General features: G+C 40.4%; 1 protein-coding gene across 3 annotated transcripts; it reads right to left on the reverse strand.

Moving 5' to 3' along the window:
* Window positions 1–7,031: 7,031 nt before the first annotated feature.
* Window positions 7,032–27,647, reverse strand: ccdc18 (coiled-coil domain containing 18). Of its 3 annotated transcripts, none has more exons than XM_034703486.1 (25): window positions 27,178–27,647; window positions 25,315–25,460; window positions 24,955–25,061; window positions 24,554–24,682; window positions 24,168–24,264; window positions 23,945–24,066; window positions 23,527–23,806; window positions 23,214–23,301; window positions 22,793–23,010; window positions 20,909–21,019; window positions 20,664–20,795; window positions 20,291–20,425; window positions 19,180–19,257; window positions 18,981–19,097; window positions 18,695–18,862; window positions 16,288–16,430; window positions 15,418–15,581; window positions 15,109–15,322; window positions 14,170–14,269; window positions 13,803–13,940; window positions 12,565–12,693; window positions 11,316–11,453; window positions 10,107–10,550; window positions 8,812–9,570; window positions 7,032–7,366 (listed from the first exon to the last, which is right to left on the reverse strand). In XM_034703486.1, the coding sequence occupies exons 2-25, from the start codon at window positions 25,444–25,446 to the stop codon at window positions 7,346–7,348; spliced, it is 4,164 nt and encodes a 1,387-aa protein (XP_034559377.1). In that variant the 5' UTR covers window positions 25,447–25,460; window positions 27,178–27,647; the 3' UTR covers window positions 7,032–7,345. The 3 variants fall into 3 exon arrangements, with proteins under 3 accessions (XP_034559377.1, XP_034559379.1, XP_034559378.1); XM_034703488.1 differs by having other exon boundaries at window positions 19,180–19,254; window positions 27,178–27,646; XM_034703487.1 differs by having other exon boundaries at window positions 25,315–25,486; window positions 27,178–27,646.
* Window positions 27,648–27,858: the final 211 nt, after the last annotated feature.

Consider the following 27,858-nt stretch of genomic DNA (forward strand, 5'->3'; position numbering starts at 1 on the left):
TCAAAGATTCTCTATGCAAACACTGAGTGACTCAAGTACCACACTCGGAGCTAACACATGGTTTACTGCAATAATGCCCTTTGTTAGCAGTGTGTACAGAACCTGCTGTGCTGCAAATCCCACTTCAAACCTCAAGGCATGCTCACACAGGTCACACCCAGACTCTATGTACTCTCACCCTGTCATCTCTTTTTGCAGACAGCGTGTTTGCACTCCCCTCAGGCGGGATGAGAACGTGGTAGTATACATAAACATTAAGCACACATGGAGGACATTGTGTAGCCTGTTCATCCTGCAGAAAGGATATTAAACACAGACAAGAGCACTGGCACAAGGACACAGCTTAGTGTGCAGGCTCTCAACAGGGCATGTGGATAGGCTGCTGTGAATTTTCAAGTAGAATAGACATGTTAGGTCCAAGAAGTTTCATAACTTTGAATTCAGCTTAATCAGAAATGTAACACACCACATGCAGCTGCTCACTTCTGCTATATTTGGATGGAAAGAGCAGACTGTAATGATGAAACAGAAAGTAATTAAAAACAGCTTTTTATATATTTTTATTCACATTTTAAAAGGAATTAATTTGGGAAGAAAAAATGTTCTAACGGGCCACATCATCAAAAGTTTTTTCTGTGAAACACTGCTCAAACCTTAATGCATTATGACTCCTCATGAAGTGCTATCAACAAGACACGTGACTTTTTTGTTTCCACATATGTTCTGTATTAACAAACCACACACTGAAATGAGCTATGACTGAAAGATCTTTCAAAATAGGAAACATCTATCTTGCTGTCATTGTTTGAAACCAGTCATCCTTCCCTTTCCGTATGTAGCTAAGTATGGTGTTAACGCTGCCCCTCTGAAATCAGCCGATAACACTGGTGCCGGACCAGGGCTCTGGTGAGGCATAATGTTTAACAGGATGTGACAGGCAGGCTGAATAGCTGTCTGCAGCAACCTTATTGTGCCGCACGCTGACAGTTGACCGATGCACATCCTCACTTACAATACAACCAGTGCAGCATGGATCAGACTTACAACCAGAGGCTTACACCAAAAGGAGGGAGAAGTACATTGAGGCAAATGAACCAGAAACAGTTCCCAGTTTTTAAACAAAAAAGGTCATGTTTGAAAACAAAAGCAGAGTCCAGAAATACCAATTATATATTCAATCTAAAAAAAGTTTGATTGAGATGCGCCCTCCTTTGTGCTTCGTGCCACATCATACAGTCCTTCCATCAACAGAGCGGGGTGTGACCAAGCGGCAACCTCCACTCAAAAAATGAGTCCACCAATGCGTAAGTGTTAAAAACTGCAGTTCATCGAGGATCCGCTTAAGGCTGGCTCCGGAAGTACCGGAAACCACATACACACCAATTCAAAAAAGACAATCTTTACAGCAGAAATAAACATGTTTACAGCCTGGTACAAAAGACAAGTGTAATCTGGATTGCTCATTTCTCGATGAGCTATCCGGGGGTGAATTTTTTTCTAATGCAGCAATTTTGAAGATATTAAGATTAAGAGTCTTCCAATGAGAGGCACAGCTGACTTGATCGACAGGCAGGAACATTGTAGCTGGTGGCTAGGAGGCTCAAACTCCAACTCTTTACCTCACAATCGCTCAACAGCAGCAATATGGGGGCTGCCTACGATTGGCCTCAAAACAGCACTTCAGAAACAGATGGGTGACGTCACCGAGCCTATGTCCATATTTTATACAGTCTGTGGATGGGACTAACAGAGCTTAAGCCCAGAATTTTTCAGTTTCTCTGACCCAACAGACAAATCTTAGGAGAAAGATCTTGAATGAGGAAATATTGCCATCTATTGTCTATCCATACTGCCGTAGGATAAGCTGTGTCGAGCCGTTGTTGTTGATGTTCATATCATCGTTTTACCTCAAAACTGACTGAATATTTTTGATTAAGTTTAGACTAGCGTACCAGCCAGTTTTTAAAAAAAATGTTAAAACCACAAGGAAATGAGTCACTTAGGATCATTCCTATCTGAAGTTACTTCACAGCGAACACAAGGTGAAGTGAGAAGAGGTTGGTTACTTGGTAATACCATAGTTTTCTATTCTAGAAAGTGGCTAAAAGCTAACATGGTTGTGTGGTACTATTGTGTGTTACAATAGGAAATAGAAGAATTCTTTGTTAGTATGATATCACAATGTTAAAATGTACTTAACTGCTACAGTGCAATGAGCTAGCTATTAGATTTTCCCAAATAAAATGTGTGAAGGTGGTGAATATGGATCCATATCACTCCCTCCTTTACTGCTACTTGTAACACAAACTTTCTGGCGTGAAGATTTGATGAACATTAAACTGACATGACTCTGAGCGAGGAATACAGGGGTGACCTTAAGTGTCAGTCACACCTCACCTGCTCCAGGAACAACAGCAAAAAATCTCTCTGTCCTGGGGTGGTCATAAAATGGTTACTAGGAGACCCACTCCCACACTCTTAGTGTGAAGGCTAAGTTTAATGAGGTAAAGGTCAGAATCTGTAGCATTGTGATTGTGGAGTCATGTGTGGGAGAAGATAACACTGACCTTTCATCAATGCCCACAATTAAGGTTGTTTTTTACCCAGCTGAGATAAAGTGCATGGCCCTTCTGGTTAAACAATACTCCTCCTCTAATCCAGGAAGTGTGTGAAAACTGACCAAAAGGAACTATTTTTAACTTGCAGGAAAACAACTGTTTGTTCTACAGAGGCCATTTTTTAAGAATTGATACATTTTCTTTAATTTTTTGACAAATCTTGAATTTATTATTTATTATTGTAGTATTTATTTGTGTGTATATTTAGTTGCTCAGCCAAATGATTCCATTTTATTTCTAAATGGTGCAATAATAAAATAAAAGGGTTAGGCTCCATTGGGAAGAACCCTTGGAGAGAGGGAATATTGTCATATTACTCTTTTTTTATGCTGCATTTTTACAACTTAAAAAACCAATGCTAAGATCTTGAATAAAACAAACATAAACTACACTTAAAGTGAGTTTAAGAAACTTGTGCTCAAAGCAGACTACTGTTTCATCACTCTAATAACAGTATATATCTGAAGTTTTGAGTATCAGGAGGACATTTTCATTTGACCTTACACGACTCCCAGTGAGATAGAGGAAAAATCAGTCTATGCTATTGCTTCAACACTGATGCAGCAGGTTGCTATCCTTCAGTGAAAAAACGGACTGATTCTTCCAGGGAGCTAATATCAAATAATTAACCCTACTGGGTGTGTGCAGTCAGATAAGGGTTGCAAGCCTCTTTCATGATGCCGTCCGATAAGGGTTCATGTCACCTCCTTGTTGATGTGAACAGAAAGACATTCGTCTCTTTGAATGCTATGTAAGAAGCTGTAAGATGTATCAGTTCATATCACCTGTGTTGTCGACAAGTCTAACCATATCCCAGAAAGAGACATTTGTGATATCCAATATTAAAACTGCAAAAGATAATGTCCTGACTGTTGTTTGATTCTTCTCCATTGAATTAACTCAGCACATCAGCCCAACATCCTGATATCACTAAACACACAAGGCTATCGTTGCTCCATTCAGAGCACTATAATTTGATTGTACAGTACAAACACGTGTAAACGCAGCCTGCTCGTGTGCTGCCAGCTGTGGTTAACTCGTGTGCCAGACAGCCAGTTACCTAGTTGGTGTGCATCCGTGTGGTTAACATCTATGGTGCAAAATCAGCAGGCTCTGGTTTGTTGCAATGCAATCAGTGTGTGTACTGTGTTTTGTGAAAACCAAGCAGGAAATTTCTCCATAGAAAGGTTGCTGTAATGTGTATTTTTTCTATAGATCTTTTACTTGAGAGAAAGTGTATGTAAATAACTAAAACTGTTAAAAGGAATTCATACCAGATATTAAGTCAATTTAAAATTGAATTCAATTTTTTAGTGCTAGTGAAATGTCTAGAATTTTTGTTCTTAGCAGCATTATTAATGATAGGAGTAGTTTTAAAAGTGGACTAAGTAGAAGATTGGTAATAATGGCATAGAGATGGATTTAACAGATGTTGTTTTCATCAGAAAACACTAATCATATGGCCCTTTTCCACTACACAGTTCGAGCCCTATGTGACTGGACTCTACTCGATTGGGTACCTTTTCCACCACCCCGAGAACCGACTCATGGTGGGCGGGGTCGTCACAACACAGCTGTGCGAAACTGCGTTTACGTCATTTTGAACGCGACACAAACACAACAATCACAAACAATGGAGGACATGGAGGCAATGGTGTACTTGCTGCTCAGTCTGTGGCTTTTTGTCGCAGGCCGAGCGAAAGAGGAGAAAACCACGGAGAAACTTTGCATGCAGACATTGTACAGTACTGATGTCGTTTTTTAAAGAAATGGCGGGTTTGACTCTTGTGTAAGGCGTCGCGCTCATGACTCTTCAGTGACGACATTCTCTGACCAGTCAGTGGCCAGCAGTCCGTCAACGTCACCTTTTAGTATCGGCTCAGCTCGCTTGAAACCAGAGCAGAGCAGGTACGAGAAACTGGTGTCTGACACGAGGTACCGCGCCTGTGGAAACACAACACAAACCAAGTAGAGTCGGGGTCAAGTCGAGTAGAGTAGGGCTAAGACGGGCCGGTGGAAAAGGGCCATTACTTACTCAGGACAAAATTGACAAATTGATAACCATTTCTGCTTTGTCCACAGGGGGCGCTAAGATCAACATAAGCCAAAAGTTCCGAACAGGAGCTTTAATGTAAATGTTAATGTTGGCCTGTTTTAACAAAGAGAACACAACAGATTTTTTTGGGCACTCTTCTTCTGAACTAAGTTATGCACTCTGTCTATTTTTTCAGTTTTGTTTTTTTAAGTCTTCCATTCATTTAAATAACCAGGCACCACTTTGTTTGAACCAATTTAGTGCGACAGACAATATCCTTTGAAACAGTCGTTAACGTTCAAGGAAGTGAGATTTTTTTATTCCTCCAAATTTGAGCAACAAGATGACTAAGTTGAAAAAGATGTGTTTACACCTTTCAATCATGTCTTAAATCTTATCAGCTAGTTTCACAACTAAGTAACAATTGATATCCCTATGTGTGAAAAATACTTAGAGGCAGAACAATGCAGACAGTTGGTGAGACTGAGAGTACTGAGGAAGTTCCATGAAGGAACTAGAGCTCAGAAACATGGCACGCTATAAACCACGGAGTCAACCACATCCTCCAAAGTTTGACTATTTTTTTTCAAAGAAAAACTAAGCAAAAGGAGAATACAAAGATATAAATTGTCCTAATGCTGAAAATATGAGAACATCTGTTTGCCCAAGACAGTGCTCATATTAGACATCTGGCCCCAGCTTCATGAAAGACAATGACATGCAGGTTTGTGTGCTGTGATGAGGATGAATGCAGTCTTTGCAGTCTACTGTGGCAACACACACACTAAGAGACAACCAAGCATGACTACGGAAGCCTGTGGTGAGCAAATATAAATGTGAACAGCCCCCTGTATGAAGACAGGAAGTCATTCGCTGAGACATTTACAGATTTAACAGGCCTGCTGATGGTCAGGCCGTAAAAGCAAACACTCGATATGTTCTACACCAAGTGAGTAAACCTCAGAGCTGAACTAATGACTGGAATAAGAAACCATCATTCTTACTGTTGTTTGATAAAGCTTATAGTTAGAGCTGGCTCAGGCTTGGACCAGCTTTTGTTATGCTGCTATAGGCCTAGACTGCCGAGGGAACTGGTGCACTGACACACTGGGATCCTAGCTCACCCCCTTCCCCCCAATCCCCCATCACATACTTTAACTATGGCCAGTCTCATTAAAGTTACTAACCATAGACCTTTCTGGAGACCCTGAGCTCCATTGTCTCGTAGATTCCTCTGAGCTGCCGTAAGTATCTTCCTGCTGTGGACGTTCTGGACTCCAGCTGATACAGACGTGCTGGACTCCAGCGGCAACAGCTTCTACTACTCTTCTCATCACTATCACCTCTCTCTCTTACTCCCCTCTATCTGTCTTTCCAGACCCAATTCGGTCGAGGCATGATGGCTGTCTAACATGAGTCTGGTTCTTCCTGAGGTCTCTGCCTGTTAAAAGGAAGTTTTTCCTCGTCACTGTAACTAGCTAAATACTGCGATGTGCAATGCTCATGACGGATTAAGGTGAGGTCAGACTGAGTCTTACCCTGTCTTGAAGTTGGGTCTCTGTTCATGATTTGACATAGGGTGGTCTAGACCTCCTATGTTTGTAAAAGCGTCTTGAGATAACGTTTGTTGTGATTTGGTGCTATACAAATAAAGATTGATTGATTGATTGATTGGTTGTTCAACCTTTGACATATACAGTTGAATCTAATTAGATTGATGACTTTGAAAGGTCTATTTGAAGATTAATTAAAAGCTCCATATCAAATGATTTGGTAAACTTGCTCATTTGTTATTTTGCTAAAGGTAGACAATAAATGGCCACTGCCCTGTTAGAGTAAAAGTCACAGTTTGCTGTATTACAGGCAACAATACGAAAGACTACTCTTAAGCTTGTAACAGTGACTTTCTGTGAAGTTTCCAAACTACACGTAGAGCACCATAGCTTCTGGTTAGGTAGATTTTACTATAAGGAAAAACCAAGCCAGACATTTTGCTTTGTTTCTAGTGACTAATGCCAAGCTAAAAGGCTGCTAGCTGCAACTTTCAAACAGAAACACAGTGATGTGTAAACTGCCTTATGGAGTTAAAACCCTTCACAGACCTCACATCTCCAATGTTCCTGTTATGTAAGAAACACGAGTCTCTCCAATCCAATCTAGCCAGCTTCAGTCTGCATTAGATTCTGCGTGACCCCCCCACCAAGTCCTGAGCCAAAAATTCTTCTCCTGCCGCTGCCAGTTGTTCTGGAAACACGATCCCACGGACGTTAATGGGAACGTTTGGACAGATGCTGGAGTAAGATGGGTTTTAAATCTCTCTGGAGAATGACCAAGAACCACAATCATAGACAAACGAACATAAAAAAAGGAAAGGAAAATACTTTGTACAAAACGTTTTATTCACTTAGCTTATTTAAAAATGTGTAGAAATATAAATATCAGTTAAATACAACATGAGCTGCTACATTTGTACTATATGAAATGGCACCACAGTGAATCATTTACAGCCTTCAATGTAGTGATCGCTTCACTGATTTGGGAAGTCATCTTGATTTCAATCACACACCAGAGGAACAGAATGATGAGGGATGTTCATCAATGCAGGGCTTTATTACATGTACTTGAACCCACAGTGATGACACCAGTGTAAACAGCTGTTCTCTTCTCCTCTGGTCGCCCACTCAGTGACAACTCATGTGTCCTTGATGTCTCTCTATAAAGGGGGAAAAAAACATGGATCAGAGAAATTCAAATGTGCTAAACTCGGTGCTGCTAAACTGTATACACCACCATCATGTTTTTATAGTTATGATATTGAGTGTGTTTAGTCAATCAGCTTCCTACTATGAGTTAGAACAACATATTTTTCTGAAGTTGGAAGTTAGTAAATAAGTGTTTAGTAAATAAGAAACATAAAATGGTCTTCTTACCACATAACCCTCAAGTTGTTTTTTACATTGTTTTTGTCTGCACAACGATCCAATATCCAAAGATTTTAAATTAAGATGCTGTGTCCTTGAGTGTCGAGAAAGGCGCCTTTAAATAAAATGTATTATTATTATTATTATGATCCAGAGGTACTGAACTGATTTAAAATATTTTTTGTGCAAAATATTTGATATCAATATACCATTATGTCCTACAGTGGCCCTACTGGGAAACAAGATAGATGGAGTAACATCCAGAGAATTACAACACTTGATCACGTTAGCATTTCTATCTGTGAAATGGACAATTTTAATGAATTGGAAGGTAAGAAAACCAAAATGTTTTGATATTGACAGCTGGCTTAAAGATTATTTGGAACTGATATCTATGGAGCAAGCAGCATCAGCACTTGAAGACCCGGGCAGTGGCCACAGAGGCTCTTTGAAATGTATTTTATCAGTGACAGATAAAAGGCCTTGATGGCTATTCTAAAGATTTAAGTTATCAAACCCCACCCATTTTTGAATGAACATGAATGTTTACATTTTTTACACTAAACAATATTATGGTCCACCCCTTGCTCCCAAGTCTTGTCCTGTTGTAGGTAAGTGTAGGGTAAGTGTAGGAGCACTTTGAGTAAACGGGCAGGTAAATGCTACAAAAGGGGGCACTGGTGAAGCAGTGATTTTGGGAACGGGAAGAGCACATGGTTTTTACCGCTCGTCTTAGACCGCACTGTTATCCTCATCACGTATTTTACCGGCAAAGTAAGTTGTCTGTACCTGTTTATCATTTGAATCAATAAATGGCAAGAAGTAACGCAAACGATAACACCAGATTGGACATTGGACTCTTTTAGAAGTGCGTCTAAAACCAGGTCAGAATAGTCACAACAGATGCTTTAAATGAGGGAAATCAATGATTTCCTCACAGAAGAGAAGCTGGAGCATTTACTGAATATAAAGATGGATGGCACGTCTCCATCTCCGGTTTGTTGTGAAGCCAAAATACTGCCCTGTTGAGCACTGCATGTATTTTGGAAGGCATTTATATTAAGGAAAACTACTCGTGTATTTGCAGGACAGAATGACAAAAATAAATAAGAGGGACTACTTTCTCCAACTAAGGCACATGAATTAATTCAAAATAAAAGTTCCTCACAGTTGCTTTGAACTTCTGTTGACTGGCTGACTAATTGTTGTACATATGAGACAAGGGTTCAGTTTTTACCTGAGGTTCAAGGCTGCGTTCGCTCTGTGAAATTGCCGTGGAGCTCCATAAAGACGGGTCCTCCTGCATCGCTAACGTCTGATTCACAAACCTTAGCATCCCTGTCAATGTGCTCATATCCGTCCCCCCCTCCTCCTCCTCCTCCTCCTCCTCAGCCACCAGAGTGCTCACAGACTCTCTCCTCGACTCACTCGTCTGCTCCTCCTCTCCCTCCTGCAAGTCTCCATCATCCTGCCTGTGCAGCATGTATGTAAGTGGGTTAAAGGAGAGGTCAGAGGTCAATGTGGCCTCAGTGGTACTCAAGCCTTGCCAGCTGTGGTCCCCTGTGTCCGTGGAGAAAGAGGAAACAGAGGGGGAGGAGGAGGAGGAATCCCATGGCTGCTTGCTCAGAGCCTCCTTCAGTGTGGCCTTCAGGCTCGGAGGGAGATCCAGAGAGGAGTCGACGCTGCTTCTCTGCAGCCAATCACAAGTTTGGTTTGAAAAACTATGAGCTGAGGAGTGCTGAAGGTGTGTGTGAGGAGGAGGCGATAAGCAGGTTCTGTGGTGCGTTGGTGAGTAAAGGTGAGTCGAGAGAGCGTTGTTAGAAGTCAGGGTAGCTGTCTGAAACTTTCTGGGTGAAGACAGAAGGAGGTGTGGAGGGGAGGAGCTGTCTGAGGAGGGAGCAGCAGGGAGGGAGAGAGTGTGGTTGTAAAGATTCTGGCGGTCAACAGCTCGCTCCAGACTGGAAATCTTGGCCTGGAGACGGGTCACCTCGGACTCCTGCAGGGAGAACACAAACCTTGAACTAACAGGAAGTTCTCCAAACAAACATTTTCCCACCAGGTATGTTCAAAGTGTTGACTCTATTGACCAATCAGATACTCTGAAATGGGTAGTTAACCACTACCATGGTTTCCATTGTTTACCCTTTTTCTATTAACAAGAGGGCCTCCTCTTAAACAACACATTCATGGGTGGGAAACAAAAGAGAAAAGAGGTTCAGTTAAAATTCTGACGACTCTAAAGAGACAGAGACCTGAAAGGGAAAGCAGCTGTGTGTGGTAAGAGACTGTATAAGTGTGTGCGGGGGAATAAAAAGGAAAATAATGGGAGCAAGAAGGGTTGATTTAAGTACTTTTTGAGAGAAATTTAGCATTTTACAAATTCTAAAGAAGAATTAAAAAATAGTGACATGATTACATTCAAATAGTTTCAGTCCATATTAGCCCCCTCAGCCCCCATCCTCCAGTCCACACATGAGAAATACTGAATCCTGGCAAATACAGGGACCAAATTCAACCTCTATGTAACCGTACCTTGATGAGCAGAGACTCGCTGGATGTCTCCATGTCCCTCTCCGAGGCCTGGAGCTGGCCCTGGAGCTGTTCCGTCTGGACTCTGGCCTGATTGAATTGGGCAATAAGCTGCTCCAGCTGGACCCGGAGGTGACCGTTCTGGGCTCTGGTCTGCTCGTACAGGATCCTGCTTTCCTCCAGCTGGGCTTTACTCTGCAGGAGATCGGCCTGTATCAGGTCTCTCTGAGTTTGCAGTCTGCTGAGTTGGTTCCGAGTGTGATCCATCTCACTCTTGGTTTGGTCCAGCTGGGCTTTGGTCTGATCACACTCCGCCTTGGCATGCTCAAGTTGGTTCTGGCTCTCCTGAAGTTTAGTGGCGAGCTGCTCCTGGGAGGAGCGCATGGTGGAGGAGATCTGCTCAGAGACCTTGAGGAGCTGGCCTCGAGTCTGCTGCACAGACTCCAGCTGGAGAGGAAGGGAAAACAGGCAGATGAGACCAGTTTGGGTTTTTTTTACATGTTGAAATAAAGCTAGATTTACTGCTCTGAACGCTAAAATTGGCCCAAAGGCGGTAGCAGAAGAAGCAGAAATCATGATGTCATCATCTGTATGTGGGAGACATGGAGTACAAAGAAGAGAAACTGTATGTGGTTAAAAAGAAGGAACTCTCACAGTGATGTTGACGTCTAAAAAAGAGGAAAAGAAATCAGACAGAATGAAGGAACGAAAGTGTGAACTGGAAGGGCTGACCATAAACCCATAAGACTTTTATTACATACCTGCAAGGACAACCCAACAGCCTGCACAACAAATGATGACTCAAGCTTGTAATAACAGTTTGGTGTAGGGCTGCCAAAATAAAGTTGTTGTCTCAAAGGACTTTTAATATGTGGCTCAGTGGGGCTAACTTTGGGTGATGTTTTTCTCTGTACATTGTATTTTCTTGATGTACAGCACTTTGTGACTTCTGTCTGTATAGATAAAGTTTACTTAAACATACAGCTGATGAAGACAGTCACCAAAGCAGAGACAGAGGGGGGGCAAGAGATAGAGGGCGTGGGAGCTGTGTGCAGAGAGTGGATGTTGGGGGAACTAAAGGGAAGCTTATCAGACACATAATACCTAGGAACAGGATATCCCTCTTTAATGACATTCTCAAGAAAAAAGATTGTTGTTAGGAATGAAATGAGGAAGGGATGAATGAGTCATTGCCCACAACAGATACAGTACCTCCTTGCTGTGCTGTTCCCTCTCCAATTCCAGCTCCTGATCTAAAGAGGTGATGGTGCTCTGCAGCCTGGCCTCCAACTTCAGCCAACGCGCCTCCTTCAAAGCCAGCTGCTCCTCCACTCTTCCGAGCCGGACCTCCTGCAAAACGCACACACGTACATGCAAATCTTACTACAAAGATCGATCAATCAATCTTTATTTATCTTTTTAAATAGAGCTAAATCATGACAAATGTTATCCCAGAACTCTTATCAAACATAGCAGGTTCAGACCGTACTCTGTTTTAAATCATTAACAAAGACCCAACATCAAGACAGGATAAGACACAGTCCCCTCTTACAGGCAGGACTCGATCTAATCTCATCTTAATCCACCATGAGCAGAGCACTTTGCAGCATTTAGCTAGTTACAGCAGCAAGGACAAACTTCCTTTAACAGGCAGAAACCTCGAGCAGAACCAGACTCATGTTAGACAGACATCTGCTAAGACCGAGTTAGGTTAGAAAGAGGGATAATGGGAAATGCAGAAGAAGAGAGATGATAGTGGTGAAACTGATAGCAGTAGTTTTAGCAACTACAATACATCTAATTAAGTTAGTCATTCTTTTATTCACCATCATTTCCTATTGTTTTTAATAGAAACTGAAACATCCTTTATGGTTATAAAGAACAAATGGCTTTGTCTTAAATCTTTTTTTGAAGATACTGTCTTGACACTCAGTAATGTGATACAATTCATCAGGAGAATCAGGGAACCAAGTCAGTAGACAGATCACAACTTCTTTATTTCAACACAGTTAAGTAAAGGTGATATAGGTAATAATCATAATCACAACAACAACAACAACAACAACAATAATAATAATAATAATAATAATAATAATAATATTAACAATAATGATAATGATGGTGATAATAACACTATTACTACTACTACTAATAATAATAATAATAATAATAATAATAATAATAATGATAATACTACTACTACTACTACTATTATTATTATTATTAATAATAATAATAATAATAATAATAACAACAATAATAATAATAATAATAAAAATGATAATACTACTACTATTATTATTATTATTATTATTATTATTAATAATAATAATAATAATAATAATAATAATAATAATAATAATAATAATAATAGCAATAATAATGATGATGGTGATAACAATACTAATACTACTACTAATAATGATCATAACAACAATAAACGGATTAATATTGCTTCTACCTTGTCTTTGTCCTGCAGCTTGGTGGAGTCCAGCTCTCTGGTCAAAGTCTCACAGTGATGTCTACTTTCTTCAAGCTCCTGCATTACAGTTTGAAGTTTCTGCTGACACACATGCAGCTCCTGGGACTCCTAATACACACACAAGCAAAAAGGGTGATCATGTTGTCTATAACACATCTCCTATTTGTAGTCTGAATGAATTCATTAATACTATGAACTTCTCTGAAGCAATCACTGCACCTGTAAAGTGATCTTATGACTTAATAGAGTGGATTTAAAGAAAGGTTTGAGGCTGTTCCCAGTGGACAGAACACTGTCACCTTACAAGCTTTCAAAAATATCATAGTTGGGATTCAGGGTTTATCAGAGAGCCAAGCCAACTAGGAAAACTTTACTCAACTGATCAGCTTTTTTTAAAGTAGCCTCCATGTTTGAAAAAAGTGTTATAAAAATGTTTATACGTCCAGAGCTGATCTGCGTCACTGTCAGTGTTACCTAACAGCTCATACTGTGCTCTCATCAGATTTCATTATGCAGTTTAAATCACCAGAGGCCAAACTTCTTTGTGCCATGTGCTGTCAGAAATTTGTGATGGACTGTAAAAATATTTGAATTTTTTATCACTCAACTTACTTTTATTTTATTAAATCTTTTCATCCAGTGTAACTCTCACATACATTTCAACTGATTAATAATCGTATTTGGTTCTAAATGTGTTGACATTTTCTTGATATTTTGTACTTCATTAATCTAGTTTATAACTTTAAATTTAAATGGTATATTAGTTGGATTTGATCAAATTTAATGTTAAACTTGTTCTAGTTTTTACCTGTATTCTTATAGCAAACATAATTTAAAGAAGAAAAGTTCTAAAATAAATCATGTAGCCCTGATTCAGAGTAATCCTACTGAATCAGTAAGATAAGACACAGTTCAGACAGGTTACAAACAGCTGTAAGCAGTGAGGAGAGTGTGGGAGAAGTCTCTTCTTCTGCTCTATGTTTTGGAGAAAGATGGAGGTGATATCTAAATATCCTGTGTATTAGGTAAATATTAAGACAGTAAACAAATCCTGAGGGGCTTTAATGTAGTGTTTTACATCTGAAACAGGAAGTTACATTTGTGACCTCACTTGATAGGTTGAGTTGGCTTCACAGTTACTCTTATGGAATTGTCTCTTGAGTCAAAGTTCACTCACTAAGACATGTAACCATGTTGTCACAAGTTTCTTTCCTTACCTTCATGTTTCTGTCCGTGAGCTCGTTCCGTGCGTCTCTCAGCTCTCGCTCTCTGACCTCCAGGTCTTGCTGCACTGACTCCACCTTCCTCTCCATCTCCTGCTTGTGATCTCTGATGGCCACCTCCAGCTGTGCCAGCTGAGGATGACATGAGGACAAGAAATAAATTAGAGGACAGAATGCAGCCCAAAAAAACCTGCAAATGAAATTATATTGATAGCTCTGTGTGTGTGTGTGTGTGTGTGTGTGTGTGTGTGTGTGTGTGTGTGTGTGTGTGTGTGTGTGTGTGTGTGTGTGTGTGTGTGTGCGTGTATGTGTGTGCGTGTGTGTGCATGTATGTGTGTGTGTGTGCGTGTGTGTTTTGTACCAGCTGTGCTCGCTTCTGGAGCTCCCCCTGTCTTTCCTTCAGTGCACTGTCCATGTCTAAGACCTCGTGAGTTCTCTCCTCCAACTCCCTCTGGGTTTCACTGTGAAGCCACACACACATCTTTTAATGGGTTGTTTATTATAAACCTTTTTTTTTTTCAACATTTGAAACACACTCATCAGCTAAGTGATTTGAAGAACCAGGACTGGGAACTTTAACAGTGTGACTCATTAGAATCATGGACTTGCTATGTGAGTTAACTGTTGAACATTTTTAGACTGACCTTTAGTTTGAGTATTTACAAGTTTAATTTCAGTGCGTTATTGTGTGGAACAGGGCTTGTGGATGTAGCTTAGATCTATTATTTAAATAAAGTAATGTTCTTTTTTTAGAAATGTTTTTTTAATCTGTTTCCATTGCTGTGTGAGCACATTCTGCTCTGACACACATTAAAGGAGCAGATAGAATGACTAATATTTACATCCTATTGTTTTTTCTTTCCCAAAGGAAATTATTCAGCCATGCATGAATCCCGTTGAGTGCTTGATGAACGATATCTACACACAGTGTTTCACAGTTTCATCTGTATCAGTGATGCCTTGTAAATTCATAAAAACATCACAAATCAGCAAAATACGTGAAAAACAGTCACAAAAAATCACATAACACATTACATAGGCTCCACTTAGGGTAGCAAAGTGACTCCTTAATCATATAAAAACGAACATTGTAACATCTCAAACATGAAGGGAGCTTGTCAGTAAGAATAATCTTCATTTTCAAGACACTTCAGTAGCAAGATCCATGGCTGTGCTTGTGTGACTACCGGTGTGTTTAAAATACAAATGTGCGTAATATCTCAAGTCCCAAACGGCCAGAACAACAGCTTGTGCTGTAAGCCTGAGGCTCATCCCTGTGGGCTGAAGGATATTTCCTCACCTAAGCTGGAAAGTCAGCTTTTCCACCTTCTCTTGCTGCTCATCTGCAGTAGTTTGAGTTCTCTGCAAAACATCTCTGAGTGTCTGTAGCTGCTCCAGAGTATCGGCCAGCTCTCGCTGCACGTCCTGAAGCTGTCCCTCCAGGTGCTGGACCCGCCGGATGCTGTTGAGCCTGTCAGCCTCGCAGCGATGGAGCTTCTCTTCTAGATCAACAACTGGGAGAAGCAAGATGGAAAAGTTAAGAGGAAGCCAGCAAGCGAAGAAGAAAAATGAGTAAAATAACAGACTGAAATATGAAGCTGTAACATACCAATGTCCGTCTTTCTGTCGAGCTGATTAGTCAGGTTTTTTAGGGTTTCCTCCATGCGGCTTATGTGAGACGTCTTCACAGCCACATCTCTCCTCAAGCGTTTCAGCTCTGACTCCTTAGAATCCAGCTCCCCTCGGCACTCCTTCATCTCCGAGGACAGCTGGCTGCAGGACACACAGAGTAGAACACAAAACACATCATTTCTCAGAAATTGTGCAGCAATAAAGTGCAGAGAAAAAAAAGCCTCAACTTGAAGCGGAGTCCACGTCTTCATTTCCTCACCTTAATGTGAGCACAGCCCCCATCGTGGATTTAAGGAAAATGAAATCCTCTAGAACTGTTAGAGCTGCCAAACTGAGCTATACAAACGTGCCTTTTAATGGCACATTCAAACAATCAACATGTTTGAATGTAGGACCTGAACACACCGGGCTTCTATCTAAGTCTGGAGCAGGATCCTTATTTATATACACACATGAACATGGATGAAATGGGTTGGGGAAGGGCTTTTTTTATGCCTGCAGACATATTGGTTGTGGTTTAATCATGAGACTGTCCCACTGTCTGTTGAGTCTGAGTGCTTTCGCTGCAGGTCAAGGAAACAAAAAACACTAGCGAGAATGTTCTGTCCGAAAACAGGGACAAACAAAAGCCCCACACATAACTAAATAAAGATATTATACAACATTTACCAAAACTAACTTCAGATTATGGCACTGAATTTGAAACTTCAGAATATTCTGTTAATGCACTGCTGAATATTAATTATGCTCCTGAAATAACTAAACTATCAACTTTCACTAAAGCTTCTGTATCTTAACCACAGTAATGTGCAATAGGAGACTTAAGTGTGTGTTGCTGTGTGCTTACCTGACAGATTCAGAAAGTTGTGTGTTCTGCTGGTTCACCTCCTGCAGGTTTTGGTCTCTCTCCTGCACCTCTTGCTCTCTGTTCATTACCTCGCTCTGCAGAGCAGCCCGGGCTCGTTCCAGCTGCTGCTCCAGACTGGACACCTGCAGACAGACACAACATCAGGAGGAGTAATCATTATTTTACTCATCGGTGGAGAAAAGAATAATCAGGACATCCAGGGAAGGAAGCCCATGAAGAGCAGACCAGAAGGCTGTACCATGAAAGAGGATCTAAAGGAGGACTAAAAGCCTTTAGTACGGGTTAGAGATAAGGGGTATCATGATGGTTGTCATCATCATTTTCAATCAATTTTCTGGATTAGTAACTGATTGTATGAAGGTATGTAAACAACTTAATTCCCTGTTCTTTCTGTTAAAAAGTATCCGTAAACAAAGCAGTATCTAGGGAGCTAGTTTGACGGAATCATGGTCCTTGACGCATCGGCCACAGGTTTGACTGTCAGCCTCCTGTTTTCAGTCTCTGTTCAATTGTTCTATCAATTGAAAATATACAGTTTATACATTTTTAAAAGCAGAATCTGTATGTGCAGAACAGGAGTTTGGTATCCTGGTGTACCGTTTTGATGTGCAGTAAAAGTAGTCTCATCCAACAACGTTTCAACTGGCTTTAGCAGTAAAAAAAGCAGGAAAATAGGAGAGCATAAGAAGGGTGGACCAAATTGACCAGAAGCAATCAGGATCATCTAACGATGATATCTACGGCTCACAGCTCACACTTTACTCATAGATGTGGTCTCTAAACTCCAAGTCCTAACTCACTTCAGAGGTTGTTAGTCTTGGACTGATCCTGCTCCACAAGCAATCTGACCTCCTAATCAAAAAAATTACAAAATGCAACATTTCCTTGATAATCTTCTCCTTAAAGCAACTAACCTCCTGTGGAAAGATATGCTAAACGTTAGTGTCCATGTTCAGCTTTTCAACCTGAATGGTGTTCTGTTTGCTATGTTTGTTGTAAATGACAGAGGGTGCAACCGGCTGCATTATAAATGAAACAACAAGCTAAAATTAGAATCAATGATTCAGCTTTAGCACAAGTTCATGTTATGTGTTTGCATAGCTACCTGATAGAGTCTGGCCTACTTGTGTTTATCTCCTGCTCTGTGTGTGCTGCACTTTGCTGATGCAAATGAATGCATCACAAACAAATGTCCATGTGTACAATTAAGGGCACTGAATTGGGTTTGTAAGTGATTTCAAAATAAATCAGGATAAGAATCAGGCTCGTAAGAGGAGTTCCCCTGGCTAGACTCAGTCAACTTGATGTGCATCATTGTGAGGGAGCTCTCACAGCCTGTCAGAACAGCCCTCGGTTTACCAAGCAGAGACCTAAGTTTAACCAAGTCTCAACTATCTGATTGGCTTAAGTCCAAATGTGTCTTATAAGAAGTGCAATCAGTCAATAAGTCTTACTACTGATTTGCTTTAATACATAACTTGTGTTATGAAAGGGAGTTTCCTCCTTTGACTGCCAAACATGGGACTCTGTGACTAAAATGGGAAACAGAAAGTTGCCCCAAGGCTGCAATTTCACAGTGAAGCCACTTGTGTGTGGAAACTGATGAAATTAAGATGTGAAGAGTTTTTTTGATACCAGTTTATACTTTTTCAATAAGGTTCATTTTCCTAAATGCATAATTAGTACAGCTGATTGCTAACTAATAAATGTGACACAGAAAGTGAGATAAAGAGATGGTCAACAGCAACAAACACTCCTGTAAGAAATCTTTTTTTCTGTGTTTTGTTTTCTTTGGAAAGCTTCTGTATTTTTCAGTAGATTACTTTTGTGTTCCATAATAAATAAGTCTGTGACATTCTTGATGACACTAGAGTCCAAATATTTACTCTAGATTTCTGCTAGTGTTGCTAAATCTTATGAATAAAAAATGTCAAAAGTGCAAAAAAGAAAGCAAAGTGCAGCTGTTTTTTGTGCTGGCAGTGAACTCAGTGCAAAAACGTTCAACTTTCGGAACACTGCCATGCTCATCAGTGTCACTTCTTGATCACCGACCAATCAGAATCAAGAAGGGTCAAGACTATTGGAATCAACTTTGTCAACAACAATCGGGGAGGACAGTTTGGATGAGAAAAGTTATCACACTCATATTTTCGAGGTACAATTTTCGAGTTCAGAGCTGCTGCTAATATTATGACACAATTTCTCTTAAAATGCCATTGAATGAAAGCAAGTATGAAGCATACAGAGCATTTTGAAGCAGACCCAACAGTCACTACTTAGGAAAGCCGAAGTGTCGCATGACTACTTTCGTAACCCAGCAACAGTAAACGCTGGTGAGAAGCACATGGTGTTTTATATAAATCCAGATGTACATTAACTTGCCCACCTGTGTCTGCAGCTGGCTCTGACTCTCCTCCAGTTCAGAGATGTGAGCAGTGCTCTCAGTCAGCATGGTCTGCTGCTGCTGCAGAGAAAGCTGCAGCTGCATGTTCTTTTCACCAGAGCTCTGGCACACCAGACTGGCACTGTGGAGCTTCTCCTGCATGGAGGACACCTGAGGAGGAGGAGGGACAGAAGAGAAGATCTGCCTGACTGCAGGATACAAGACCCAAAGAAAAGAAATGCTTATATATTCTCTTTCTAAAAGTTTCTCACTGTACATTGCACTTTACCTTGTCGTTGTTCTTCAGCAGCTCGGTCTCATAGTTATTCTTTACTTCCTCCATTTGCTGTAGGTATGAGCTTAGCTCCTGTCTGCATGCTGACAGACAGGACTGCAGTTCACACACCTGACGTGCAAACAGAAGGAGTTTCTGTAGTTAAACCTAAGTTATTTGAGTTTGTCTAAGAGAATCATGTCTTTGTACAAACCTTGGTGGCAGATTGTTTCGCCTCGTCTTTGAAACTCTGCAGCAGCTCCTCACTGAGTCTTTCTTCAGCCTGCTTCTGCTGTACATAAATCAAAATGTTGCCAACGAAAATCCTTCTTAACTTGTATTACACTATGATTTATCCTTATATATCTTATTGCAACATTGTTTGGGCTAGCACCTTTATAAGTAACCTTAATGGTATTTGGTCTCTGCAGAAACGTTTTATTAAAATTATCACATTTTCCAATCGATTCAGTAGTTCTACTCCTATTTTTCAATCATTACAAATCCTCCCCATCTTTGATCTTCACTGTCTACAAACTAATATTTTTGTCTTTCAATACATTCACAACTTACTCCCAGTAAGCTTTCAGGATTTATTTCAGTTTAACTCTTAGATCCATCATTACCAAACAAGGTCTGCAAATAAACTCCATCCAGCTTTCTTTCTGACAACATTTTCTCAGTTTTCCATCAGATACAGAGGCCCTCACTTTTGGAACAGTTTACCTGCTCATATAACAAGTAACACAAATTTCAACTCATTCAAGAAACAATCCATAACATTTCTGTTAGGTGAGTTAAGTAATGCAACATGATTCAATTTTAATGCATATTTACAAACACATAATCTCCCCACTTTCCTAACTTATAAATAAATATTCTGTTCTTTTGTGTTTTGTCTGTTTTTTAACTTTCCCTTATTTTATTTTCATCATTGTTTTAAATATCAATCCCTCTTATTAGTCTTTTTTTGTTCTGTACGTAGATATTCTGTTTCTACATTAATACTTTGTCTTTGTGTTGATTATTTTCTATGGAGGGCCACTCGACAGGCCTGTTAGGGTTTTTTGGCTCCTCCTGCACATAACATGTTAGTGGTTAATTTTCCAATTGAATTTTATCTGTTTTATATTGGCTCGTGTTATTGAACATGCAATGTTCGTTTTGTACTTTGCTATGTGCAATAAATAAATAAATAAATAAAAATCATAACACTTAGTATGTCCCAGTGGTCAATCATTATTGTTGTGCCTGTAACTCAAGTCTAACATTTTGACTCTTCTTGACCCAGTAAGGTCCTTTATATTAATAAGACCTGTCCTGACCTGTGAGAGTTGGTCTAAGGAACTCTGCACCAGGAGAGCTGCTCTCTGAGCATCATCTCGCTCCCTCTGGAGAGCGCTCAGCTCCTGTTCCATCTCCAAAACCCGAGACTGAGCCTCCTCCACAGACAACTGCAACTGCAGGAGAGAAAACACCATGAAACAAACCAGGAGGAAGTATCAGACCTGCAGTTGATGTTGATTTGGTAAGACAGATGTGAAACATATCTCCCTCTTCTAAAACACTTATTCGACCTGAATAAGCTCAAACAGAAAAAGATTAAATATGAACTTTTAAAGCGGGGTGTAACAGAATCAAACTGTAGAGATGTAATGAAGAGATAGTGAGAGAGACAAAGTTGTAGTTGTAGATCACCATTTCTATTCTGTGCTGCTGCTCGTTGAACTGTTGAGTGTGAGATGTTTTACACTTCTCCAGAGACTGCTGGTACTCCCTTTGCTTTCTGGTCATCAGTGACTGGTAATGCTGGAGGGTGCTGCTTTTCTCCTGTCATCAGAAGAAGCAAGAGCCAAATAAAAAACAAGCAAGAGGTAGTAAACAGAGGCTTAATGATGACCAAATTATACTAATAAAAAAAGAATCAAGGGTGTGTGTTATACCAGCAGCTGATTCTCCAGCTCAGTGTTGGTCAGCGCAGCCTGACTGTAGGCCGAGGTTTTTTCCTGCAGCTGTTTCTCCAGCGCGGCTGCACGAGCACTTTTTCTTCTTAACTGAAGTGAAACAGAGATCAAAAACAAACAGTGAGTGCTTGATACATGTGATTCCCTCACAAATGATTCTTATTAAAGTTACGACCTCTGAGCATCAATAACAAGCAGTCATATGTAAAAGGCCATCAAAGTTAACTTGATAATTACATGGTAACGCAGATTCCTTTTATGCCACTGATTTCTTTGACGCATGATTTACACGCACATGTTCTGTGATTATAACCCTCAGCCTGCTCTGTGGGAAAGTAGGAAGAGATGCAGCAGTAATGTTGTGGATGGCAAAAAGAAAAAAACCTCCTTAGGCAGAAATGGATAAAGAAATGAGTCTGTTGAATGGCAAGTTCAGCTTCAAAGCAAAGCCTGATAATTCTCACCACAAGTTATTTGCATTTACTGCCGATGTGAATCAAGTAAGTTGTGCGTTAAATACCACGTGCTGGCAAAGCACACAGCTGATGCAGAGAGCCCTCTGCTGCAAACTATTCAGCATGGCCTTTATTTCCCCCATGTGAGGTCAGACACATTTACATTGTTTGAGATAATTTGCTTTAAGTGTGAAGGATTCAGGGAATGATCTTTGAGCAACGGAAAAATGTAACTAACCAACGCATATGTTGTACAATGTGTGTTGTTGTGAGGCCAGAGGTCCTTTGTTTTGTGGTGAGCTGCTTAGTAAAACAGTTTATCCTTTACAAGTTTAAAGTTGGACACTAAATTGAGTTAGTATTACAAAGTGATGTTGCATTCAGGTAAATTTGTCCATTTGTTGTTGCTTGTTGTGCTTTCAGTATATTTTGGAGCATGCAGTACCTTCCTGGAGATTTATCTGGACAGTGTTTCTCATCATTTTTGATTGTTGCAATAACATACTTTTCTCTTTCTCTGCCGCAGAAACCCTTATCCACGCATTCATCACATCCCATTTAGATTACTGTAATAGCATCCTGTACGGCACATCTTCCAAAGTTCTCCATAAAATGCAATACATTCAGAGCTCGGCTGCACGCCTCCTCACCTGCACCCGTTCCTGTGACCACATCACCCTTGCCCTCCAACATCTTCATTGGCTCCCCGTCCCCTACCGCATACAGTCTAAAATCCTGCTCCTTACCCACAAAGCCCTCCACCACCAGGCCCCTCCCTACCTCACTGACCTTGTCCACCATCACACTCCTTCCCATAACCTGCGTTCCTCACATGCCAACCTCCTGTCTCCACCTCACAGAACCAAGCACCAAACCTGAGGGGACAGAGCCTTCTCCGTAGCCGCCCCAACCCTCTGGAACTCTCTCCCCACTCATATCCAAAACTGCCCTGAACCTTCAGCCTTCAAATGTCTTTTAAAAGCTGACCTTTAGCTTTTAATTTGTGATTGTACTGTTGCTTTGTTTGATCTGTGTTCCTTGTTCCTTGCTTGTATTGATTTTAACAGTTGTACAGTGTCTTTGAGTTTCTGAAAAGTGCTATATAAATAAAATGTATTATTATTATTTGCGTTTAGCAAGTATGTCTGTCCACTAGCATGTTGATAAGAGTATTAAAATCTTGAAAAACATCCTTTTAAGTTACATTTAGAAGAGTCAAAAAGGTTTGATTCATTTGTAGTTTATCTTGAGTTAACTAAGGACAATCAGTTAGATAATAATATAGCGTATAATGTTAAGGAAATTGAGGACGGAGAGGAAATGTTGACCTTCAAGAAGAGAATTTGGATGAAAATAAAGGAAAGTGAATAAAAAAAGTAATGAGGTCATAGTGAGATCAGAGTATCACCTCTTTCTCTGTATCTGTGGCTTGGCTGACTTTGTCCAGCATTTCAGTGTGAAGACTCTGGTAGTGTGAGGCTCTCTGAGCCATGGAGCTTTGCAGGGTGGAGATCTCCTCCTGGGCTCTGCTCAGACGCTCCTGAAGCAGCTGGACCAGGCTATTCTGTTTGTTTCGCTCTGCTTCAATCGGCTGCAGCACTCGCAGAAGCTGCTGATAACCTTCACCTGCAAGAATTGGTTGATAAGGAGAGGATTAAAAAAAATGTAAATACATTTCTTTTTCTGCAGTTTGGTTCAGTATTGGAGAGGGATTAACTGAGTAAGCAGCTGAATTTGAGTGAAAAAAATGATAGGATAAAAGTTAAGATGCATGTCAACAGCTGTAAATAACACAACACATGATGTAAACATGGGGTTTGTGAGCATACCTGGCTTTAGTTTCAGCAGGTGTGCAGTTCCTGAATAGTCCACTTGAGGCAACATGCAGGGCCTGATGCACAATGCCCCCCCAGCAGGCTGAAATTACATAACACATGGGGTCAGCAAACACGTAACTCCCTGCACAAGATCAGTGATAAATATGGTCGCCTTTTTTGACAATTATGTGGAACCAAAACCAGTTTTAGGAAAACAATCACAGTCTTCATGGAGCAGTCCCTCAAGTCTACCGTTGTGGGTTACTGAAAAAAACATGTGATATGTGAGCACAATAACCATGTTACTGTGTGTATTTCTCTTCACCTCTCGCATGTGCAGCAGGGTCAGTGCTGCCTCCAGGCTGGCAAGCTCTGTCTGGCTCTGCTGAGCCTCTCTGTGACTCTGAGCCACCCTCTGCTCCAGACTCTGGCTGAGATGCCGCAAGTCTTCAAGCTCCTTCTGCAGAGAGGCCCGATCCCTGCACTCTGCTCCCTGCTCCTTAAGCCTCCTCTCTAGTTGTAAGGTCTTTTGTCTTGCCTCCTCCAGCTGCACCTGGAGGCCAGCAGCTGCAGACTCAGTTTGCCTCACCTCTTCCTTCAGCCGGCTGAGTCACAGGCGAGAGGAAAGATAAAGGAAAATGTGTGAAGCAGCAAATCACAGATACTTCTCCTGAAAACTTTTGATAACTACCAACACTATTCAAAGAAGCAATGATGTGACAGAATAAATCTTAAGTGCAAACCTAATGGTTTGGTTCTGCTCCACCTTCTCTCTTTCAAACGCAGTGCACTTCATTTCCAGCGCCTCTTTTTCTCTGTCACACTCAATAAGACTCTCTTTTAGTTTGCACTCACTCTCCATCACCTTTAAAACACAAATGGAAACAGAGTTTAGGTGTTCACATGCAGCTTCATATTAAAAATAGATCAAATTAATAAGAAAATATCAAAATTAATCAAAAGTACCATTTCAAGTTTCATGGAAATCATGGCTTTGTATTCTTTGAATGCTTCTTTGAGTTTCTCTGCATTTTGTAGTGCTTGGTTCCTTTGTTGCTCCGCTCTGACAGGGATGAAGTGGAACATCAGTACAAAAATAATAACTCCATCATGCTGTGAAAATATATTTGAGACTAAATATTTGATTGTGTTTCAAAAACAGGTTCACGTCAGTTCAAGTCAAACCATGCTTAGAGTTTGAAAAGAATTCGCTTTGAAATGTAGAAAATGCCACACAGGCAAACAGCAATGTAGTTGAATTTCAAATAGTGTTTATGCAGTTTTCTAAGCTAGCAAATCTGTTTATGCACAGAATAACAAAAAAGAGTGTAATATCAAAGCAGATGCTTCACCGTTTACACAGTGCTGTCACGTTGTCTAGCTCTTCTCTGAGCACAGTCAGCTCCTCGCTGAGATTCGTCACCACAATGTCACTGTGTGCGGCTGCTTCCTGGCTGCACTCTGCCCTCAGCTCTGCTGCCCTGTGAAACAAACACAACGAGTGGTAAGTTCCAGTAAGAGTAACTATTTGAAGACGGAAAAATCATTAAAAGCCACAATCAAGCGTACTCCAGAACAAGAATAACAACAAAGGTCTACAGGGGACTCTAGCATTACCTATTACTGTACAAGACCACCATTATGTTAAATCATCTTCACACCTATTTACAATGGCAATGTGAAATGAGCATGACATTTTTCAACACTATCAAATCAAAGTATAGTATAGTATAAATTGAAGTCTTGCTGTTACTTGAGATCTTTGGCCTGAGCCTCCAGCTCAGCTTGAAGCTGTCGAATATGCTCACTCATGACTGCTACATGGTTTTTAGCTCCGACCCCTGAGCCCCTGAGGCCAACCTGAAGAGGAAAACAAACAGCGTTTTGTCTCCAACAGTTTATGCTTACAGATAACAGATTTTTCATGTTATTACTCTGTTATGTAGCTAGAGTGAAAAAGTATCTCTTTTGCCAATACATCAAGTAAACATGAAATATAAGAACACAGATCTCTCTGAGTAATCATTTGAAGTCCACAGGAATATATCAAAAGACAAAGGAAGAGCATCTTAAAGGTACAAAAATCATCTTGTGTCGTGGATCATTTAAATACCTGTGTCTTAAAGGAGGCCAGGTCATACTGCACAGCATCAAGGTTGCTGATGAGCTGCTCATCCTGGAAGCTCAGACAGGCGTTCTCCTGACGCACACAGCTTGTCTTCTTCCTTAGAGAAAGAGGCTCCATTTCTTTGACTGAGGCTGACTCACCATGTGAGGTTGAACAGGTAAAGAGAGGAGTGTATTTTGTTATTTTCTCTTTGGTAATGTTGTTATCCTTGCTTTGTTTACTGCCATTCCTCTTGCAAAAAAAGTTATCTATTTTCACAACTCCATTTAAGGCCTAAAAACAATATTGCTTAAGTAACAATACAGCATAATCAAATACCATTATTATTACAAAATCATAAAATTAAAACTTGGAATGTATGCATACGTCACTGTGTGTCTGTGTGTTTAGTTAAATTACTGCCACGATGCATTTTTTATTATCGATTTCCTGCTTATGATGAAATAAACCTATGCAAATATTTTCATGGTTAAACTGATGGCTTATGAAGGTGGTTTGAGTGAACAAAATTGAATTAATTTATGTGTTATTGGAGCTGGTCCAGCTGGTAAGCCGAATCTGCTCTCTTCATAAATTCATCAGTATGAGAGAAGTTGACGTGTTGCATAACTGACTTGTTGTCAAATAATATGATCCAAGACAGCAAACACTTCTTTTACCCTGGAGTTGCAGAAGGTTGGGCTTAAACTTCCAACAAAAGCTCTTCTCTCGCATGTACCACTGAGAGGTCTCTCCTGACGAACACAGTCTGACTGGGATGGAGGGTCAAGACTCAGTGGTAAAGTAATCCAGATTTTGTTTTCCCCTTTTGCTATCCCAGATAAAAGTTATCTTGAAGATTTTGTCCTGGTTTTTCAAAGGCTTTTTAGATACCACAAGATCAGGATCATATAATCTAGATTTGCAGTCTTTGAATAGGCCAGCATCTGCTGGTCACAGTAATACATTTCATTAACATTGTATGTTATTAAATGTCTCATGGGATACAAAAAAATTAAGTAAAACAAAATACTTTTTTGTCAGCATACTAATGCTTTTAATGCCCCGGTCACTGACAAATAACAACAAGAGGACCCCCACTCTTCAGGGGTAGAACCGCCTCACAAGAGGTGACGTCTGGTAAAAGACCCCAAGAGTCAGATGGCTATCGGGATCTGGTGAGGAAAGAAACTGAGAGGGCAGAGAAACAGATCACTCTAGCTGAGGAGCAGCTGGAACGGACTTTGCTTCAACAGAGGGAAACAAAGCTTCATATTCGCCTCTTCGAAGAGAGGCTGAAAGATGCTGGCATTACAGTTTCTGAGGAAGAAATGACCAATTATTGTTTTTGCATCTAGTTTTTCAAATTCTAGTTGAAAATATTTTATGTTTAATTATTTAATTTAGAATGGATACTGTTTTGGTATGATCTGTGTTGCTTTACTATGCAAGCATTGAATAAAATAATGATTAAATATGTCTCGTGTCCTACATGTCTCTACATCACCTTGAATCCACCCTGAATCCACCTTTCCAGTGGGATCAGGATAATCCAGACTTTTAGCATCAAACCTATCCTAATCTCCACCTTAGAGTTTAGAAATACCCAAAATCAACATTTGATCTGGTTTCTGGGCAGGATTGGATTACCAAATCCATATCCCACTTTTGTCAGGATCCCATCTCTGCTTTTGTAATACACAATTTGGAGATTTAATCCTATCCAGATCATTCTGATCCAGATTAAAGTTTTTGAAAAACTGGGCCCAGGTGACTGACAGTATGAGATAGGATAAAGGGGTCATATGCAGCTGTCAAGTAATAGCAGGTTAGCTCAAACTGTAAAAACATGTCATGTAGTTAGCTTACCTCAGTTTTAGTCCCAAACTGTGCAAACCGTGCTCTGACAGTTTGAGCAGACTCCTCAGCCTGGTCACATCTTCTGTTAAACTTTTCACGTACTCAAAATGTAAATCTTGACTTCAGCTAGTTTGTTGACGTGTTACTTTAAAAATGATCCAGCCTCTTAATAGTTTGTGCTTCATTGGTATAACCTTAATTTTTAAACTACACTAAAGCAAGCAAACTAGCTAGCATAGCTACGCTTGCTAAATGTAAACAGAGATGCTCACTGGATCAACAGGTGGACGTTAAACTATCTTAACTTGAAACTAAAAGTATCAAATAAACGAGAATCCCTTATCGTTCTGAAGTATGTACAGGTTCTGTCGTTTTGTCGCATGTAGGGATTTATAATGCCTTAACTTCCCCAGTAACTCACTGTAGATCATAGCTTCAGTAAAAGCCCCCAAACGATTTGTAATTTAAGCCACGCCCATATTCTAACAACGCCTTTTGTGATTGGCTCAGACAAAGTTGGCTTTGATGTGATTGGTGCAGATGGTTGTCAATGACAGCTCCCGCGAACAGTGGCGCGTGTATTGAAACTGTAATACAGGGGTGTCAAAAAAAACTCGTTTCAGTTCAGGGGCCAGAGTTGATCTCAAGTGGGCCGGACCAGTAAAATAATAACATAATAAAAGTGTAAAA

The sequence above is a fragment of the Notolabrus celidotus genome, chromosome 15, assembly GCF_009762535.1.
Source record: "Notolabrus celidotus isolate fNotCel1 chromosome 15, fNotCel1.pri, whole genome shotgun sequence".
Lineage (NCBI taxonomy): Eukaryota > Metazoa > Chordata > Actinopteri > Labriformes > Labridae > Notolabrus > Notolabrus celidotus.

Excerpts from the sequence above, each read along its gene's own strand:
- ccdc18 (XM_034703486.1), bottom strand. The coding sequence starts at position 25,446 with ATGGAGCCTCTTTCTCTAAGGAAGAAGACAAGCTGTGTGCGTCAGGAG. Across the intron at positions 23,011-23,213 it reads CCTGCTGAAACTAAAGCCAG|GTGAAGGTTATCAGCAGCTT; the intron begins GTATGCTCACAA and ends CAATTCTTGCAG. Across the intron at positions 9,571-10,106 it reads GCGAGTCTCTGCTCATCAAG|GAGTCCGAGGTGACCCGTCT; the intron begins GTACGGTTACAT and ends TTCTCCCTGCAG.